The sequence below is a fragment of the Aptenodytes forsteri genome, unplaced genomic scaffold (genome assembly GCF_000699145.1).
Source record: "Aptenodytes forsteri isolate BGI_AS27 unplaced genomic scaffold, ASM69914v1 Scaffold217, whole genome shotgun sequence".
NCBI classification, from domain to species: domain Eukaryota; kingdom Metazoa; phylum Chordata; class Aves; order Sphenisciformes; family Spheniscidae; genus Aptenodytes; species Aptenodytes forsteri.
In genome coordinates this window covers 3883702-3889701 of record NW_008796222.1, presented here as the reverse complement: position 1 = coordinate 3889701, position 6000 = coordinate 3883702, and the positions used below count along the sequence as shown (strand labels likewise).

General features: G+C 44.1%; 1 protein-coding gene across 1 annotated transcript in view; it reads left to right on the top strand.

Annotated features, from left to right (window-relative positions):
• SLC35F1 (solute carrier family 35 member F1) overlaps positions 1–6000 on the top strand; it is a 111701-nt gene that overhangs the window by 66366 nt on the left and 39335 nt on the right. The window contains exon 4 of the mRNA XM_009289183.2: positions 5214–5373. Within this exon, the coding sequence (XP_009287458.1) occupies positions 5214–5373 (160 nt within the window). The remainder of the gene's footprint in view (positions 1–5213; positions 5374–6000) is intronic.

The window sequence follows — 6000 nt, the reverse complement described above, 5'->3', positions numbered from 1 at the left end:
CCACAGCCTTTCTCTCATCCACTAGGCGGGTCACCTGGTCATAGAAGGAGATCAGGTTGGTCAAGCAGGACCTGCCTCTCATGAACCCGTGTTGGTTGGGCCTGATCCCCTGGTTGTCCCGCTCATGCCTTGTGAGTGCCCTCAAGATGAACCGCTCCATAATCTTCCCTGGCACCGAGGTCAGGCTGACAGGCCTGTAGTTCCCCGGATCCTCCTTCCGGCCCTTCTTGTAGATGGGCGTCACATTTGCAAGCCTCCAGTCGTCCGGGACCTCCCCTGTTAACCAGGACTGCTGATAAATGATGGAGAGCAGCTTGGCGAGCTCCTGCGCCAGGTCCCTCAGCACTCTTGGGTGGATCCCATCCGGCCCCATAGACTTGTGAGTGTCCAGGTGGCGTAGCAGGTCATTGACTGCTTCCTCTTGGATTACGGGGGGTTCATCCTGCTCGCCGTCCCTGTCTTCCAGCTCGGGGGGCCGAGTACCCTGAGGATACCTGGTCTGCCTGTTAAAGACTGAGGCCAAGAAGGCATTGAGTACCTCAGCCTTTTCCTCATCCTCGGTGACAATGTTCCCCCCCGCATCCAGTAAGGGATGGAGATTCTCCTTGGCTCTCTTCTTGTCATTAATATATTTGTAAAAACTTTTTTTGTTGTCTTTAACGACAGCGGCCAGATTGCGTTCTAGCTGGGCTTTTGCCTTTCTCATTTCTTCTCTGCACGACCTAACGAGATCCCTGTACTCTTCTTGAGTCGCCTGCCCCTTCTTCCACAAGCGGTAAACTCTCCTTTTTTTCCTGAGTCCAAAAGATGATTCAAAGATCAAAGATGATTCTTAGGGAAATACTGGTAAACAACTGACCTTTATGTACTATAAATGAAATTCAAGCTAAGCATAATTTATCTTTGTTATTGCAAAAATTTTATAGTCTGGAACATGACAATTAGGTATAATGTTTTTTTTTCTTAATAGCTGAAATAACTAATAACAAACAAAAAAAAGGGGGGGAGGGGGAGAAAAATAAACAAGAAAGCCCTATTGCAGATCAGGTAATCCACAATCTCACATCTTTTGTCTGTAGAATATATGTGCATTTTTTCTTCTACTAGACAGGTTTATCTGAGGAAAAAAGAAAGGCAGAGCGAATTTAGTCCTGGAGAAATTAAATGTAAAGCAATACCTGAAAAACAGTTAAGCAATATACACTAGCTTATCTTATTGCTGATATTGTAGCAACCTAATTTATTTCTATCTACCCCGTTGTTTAATTATAGGTATAAACTAGGCACAATTCAAGAACTATATAATGTCAATGAACATTACCTACATTTTATATCTATTGATGCTGCAGTATTCCGAATAGCAATTTGTGGATTAGACCTTGGGCTACCAGCCCCAAAGGGGCATTTTCCAGCTGCTGTCAGCGTTGTTTGTTTGTGACAGGTTCTGTTCATGCATCCCTTCATGTTAGTGCTTAAAAGACACATCTTCACATACTTGAAAGCATAGGCATGTTTAAATATTTATGGAATGAGAGGAATTTTTTAAAGCTTCCTCTAAAAGACTGTTAGTGGGAATTTGCATGTTGAAGTATACATGCTGCAGGTACAAACAATTTTTAAAACTGGCTATTGAAAACACACTAACACCCTAATATATATCATACTCACAAGAAAATGTTCTTTATGTGTGCTTAGCCTGGAGTAAGTAAAGCAGCCTTCGTCAGAGCTGCTGTCCCACAATGAACATGCAGGGTCATGTCCTGTGTGTAAAGGTGGGCAAGGGCTCTATTCCAGATGTTGGGGGTTAAAAATATCCACTGAGTCACTCTGTGTCTCTTGAGAGACAGTAGTTAGTGGCTGAAAGCTGACATCTTCATATTCTTAAATCTATTCTTAAACACTGTTTGCATAAGTGACCGGAGCTCCTGATTTTGCAAAATCAAATAGTTGGATCGGTGATGGTTGAGGTTCGCTTACTCACCTTTGCACAGAAAAGAACTGGAAAGATGCTTGCAGACGCTTACTGTCTTACTTAATAAGTGGTCTCTTAAAACACCTCTGTGCTTAACCGTTGCATAAGGCTTTCTGCTCTGTCTCGGGCACAGTCGTCTCTGAGGTGGTATGTGTATGTATGGGGAAGAGGGTGTTCAAATCTTAAGTGATCGCCTGAGGAAGACGATGGCAGACTGTGCAGTATCTCTGATTGGTGCTATTTTACTCACATCCAGCTCTGAGTTAGGTGTAAGGCTGCCCCTTCTCCTCTCCTCCAGTGCAAAGTTAATCAAGTTGGTATAACCTACTGGTGATTCCCATAGCACAGCGTGGAAGGGAAGCCGAGTGCACTGAGCCAGGTAAAGGTAGCTCTCACTGGTGATGGATTTCAGTTGCTTTCTCCAAGGTAAGACTGGTGCCTGCCCATGTGAGCTTCTCCTCTACCTTGTTTTGACGCAAACTATCAGTAAGTTAGAATCACAGAACCATAGAACAGCCCAGCTTGGAAGTGACCTCAGAAGATCATTTGGTCCAACCTCTCATGGGAAAGTGAGCCTAGATGAGATTATCTAGCACCCTGTCCAGCTGCATCTTGAAAACCTCTGGTGATGGGCACTCTACCACATCCCTGAGGAGGTTGTTCCAGTGATTGATTGTTCTGACTATAAAAAATGTCTTTATTATATTGAGATTAAACCTTTCCTGGTGCAACTTGTACCTGTTGCCTCTTGTCTTCTCCATGTGGCTCGTTGTGAAGAGGGCGCCTCTATCTTCTTTGTAGCCCCACTGTAAGTACTGGAAAACTGTGATGAGGTCAGAAAACTGTGTGAGTTAAGCTCACCTGTTCAATGCTGCACTGGGAGGGAATGGGATAGAGGCATTCACACCTTCGGGGATAGCTATGAGCAATGTAAGTAGTAACTGCCTCCCTGCTGTTTGGTACCACCTTCCCTCTGTCTCCAGCAGAGATGGTGGATGCACTGTATGCTAGCACAGCTAATGAAGAACACACATCCAGCATCTACAGGCATGATGACATGGGCTGTGGATTGAGAGTGGAGGTGTTGAGCTGTGTCCACATCCCATGGGTTACACTAAAGAGTGAGCTTCCCTCAGGTGTGCCACCCATTACTGGTACTTGCTAGGGCTGCGTTGACAAAGTGCAGAAATCCACAGCATATGAGAAATGTGCAGTGGATGTTATCCATGCAGCAGTGACCATCTGTGCTGGCTAGGTGGGCCCCGTCACTCCTCCCAGTGACAGGAGAAGGCCGTGTGCCACGTTGCCCACACCACGTGCCAGGATTTAATGCGTACACCTGGTAGTCGTGCCACCACCCCTCCCTCCCCCAGGAGCTGGCTGCTCCCGGCAGCGCGACTTCTGAAGTTGTTCTTGTGTATGTGGTGTCCTGTATATGTGTGTTTTTACAAAGAGGGGTTACTGAGCGCTAGCTCCGTTATACACTGTACACGTTACAGGCTCTTCAGAGGCAGAGCAGATGCCCTATGCAAGTGAAGGAGCTTGTTACAGTTTGTCCAGCTGTTGTCCCTTTTTGTGTTTGGTCTGTGAAGGACGGTGTTTTGAGGACTGCTGGAGGAAGTCTTCACTGTAAAGAGGCCTGGCCATGCCTTTTAGATGATTAGCTCTCATTTTAAGTGCAGAACCCGCTTTTAGCACGGACTTTTCCCATTTGTAATTTCCCTCGTCTGTTCTGCAGTTTTTTGGGACTGCTTGAGCCTCCTGAGAGCAGCATGGTCCCCCTGCTGAACCATTCCTCTTTGGAAGGCTTTTGCCACTCAGTGTCTGGGGAATCTTTGGAATGGATGGGTTTCCACTGCATACTCTTGTTTTTCAAACAAAGTTTCAGGGAAATTATCCTTAGTCCAAAAATTGGCTTTTATATTTTTGCTGATCCCCCAAATTTAATATTTATTACATAGGTATCTCACATGTAAAGAATAGTTTTCTAAGCACTGAAATTCTTGAAATCATCCCAAAATCTTTTTCTCTTCAGATAACGCATGGAGAGACAAAGAAGTTAAAAGGAATGTGATCATTATTTGATAATACTTAGTGTGCTTAGTGGTAAATCACACTGAGAGAGCAAGTAGCAGGTAATAGGCCCAAAGGGAAGAAAAAACAAATTGCATCATCTAAAATCAAGGTAACAACATCTGGAGTAGTTTTCCAGAACTACGGACACAGCCTCCTCCTTTGGTTGTTCCAGACATTTTCATTAGAAAGAAGATGCAACCATATAGCTCTAGTTCCTGCTGTATCAATTGGCATTGAACAGTAGTGTACCCTGCACAATTTGTTAAATCCCATTGTTAGTCCACAGAATCGCAACTCTTAATTGTCTGTATCCTTTTAGGAAGTGGGATTAAAGTCAGGTTTCTTTGGAACTTTCTTACCCAAGATTTTTGTTTCCTGGTGACATACTGATAGCTTCTAAAATATATTTCAATTTGAAAATTGTCCTCTCACAAACATTTGGTGCATTTCTTTTTTTATCACGGGTTCTCTGGGTTTATTGCTGGGTGTCTCTGAAAAAAACAATTAAAGATTGTGTTTCATAACACTTCCTTGAGAAAGCTCTTACCCAGGGTCTATTGGCAAGAAGATTGAGTTTCTTGCACTGCAGGCAAGGTGGTTTTTCATTTTTTTTTCCTTCAGAGGCATATGGGACTGTATTTTCAAGGAGTTAACAGTCCCCACAGGGGGCAGATTTTTCATAAGTATTCTGCTTGCAGAAACCCCTTGATTTATATGGCCAGATTTAATAAATCTGGTCAACTTGTGCGTTATGAACATTCCTGCTAATTGGACCTGAAATGACTGAATTAAAGCACATGTCTAGACTGTAGGAAGAGTGCCCTCAGTCTTTGTCCGTTAATCACCAGAGGTGAGGACCAGATGGAGTGGTGTGGCTTTCTTTTGGCCCAGGTTTCCTTCCCATGGATATGAAATATGCATCTGAATCCAAGAGCAAGGCAGTACTGTTGGGTGTTACCCTGTTCAGCCCTTCTGAACTCATAGAATAGTCATGAACAGAATACAGTCTTATCCTCTGTCTGATGGATGACATAACCACTTGAATACACTTTCTGTCTGGTAGAAAGTGCTATTACAGTGCTCCCCCCTGCTGGAATCTATCCTAGTATTTTATGGCAAAGTGTTAGCAGGTTGATTTGTTGATTTTTCCTCTCTTTCTTGACAGCTCCTAGACTGTTTTGTCATCCCAGTGGTGATACTGCTCTCCTGGTTCTTCTTACTGGTACGATACAAGGCAGTACATTTCATTGGGATTGTGGTCTGCATTCTGGGCATGGGATGCATGGCAGGAGCAGATGTCCTCGTTGGGAGACAGCAAGGAGCAGGTGAGTAAGGATGGATGTGTTGTATGACCAATTGCTGCTCAGAGAAGCCATTGACCAGAACATGCCAGGTTGGGACAAAAAAAAAAGAGAAAATTGGCAAGAAACCCTGTGCCTTCATGGATCCAAAGCACTGCACCATTCAAAGTTGCTTCTTTGTCAGAAGGAACAGAGAGCAAAAATGGGTCAACACTTAGAAGTCGGCACGGCTGCAAACAGACTTGTGTGTGCAACCCAGATCATCCTCTGTGCAGGCCAGGGGGAGAAGCTAAATACTTGTCGTTTCCTTCTGTTTTGGCTTAGTTGTTTGACTGCAAACCTCAGTTGCTTCCTTGCCAAATTGGCTGCATCTTTGAATCATAAGCACCTCTCACATCCATTATGTACTCTTACTTCTCCTCAACCTTGCTCCTTTTTTGTATGGAGGTGGGGTCGCTGGGTAGATGCTAAAAGACACCGAACCTACGTATTAACTGTACCAACTGGGTTATGCACACAGTTTCAGAGTAAAGGTTTGGGATTTGCCTGCCTCACTGTTGAAAAGAACCTTCTTGTGTGTAAAATGTTCTTTTTTATATGCGGCATCATATGAATAATGTGTGTGTAGCTATTAATGCAGACTAGGCAGAG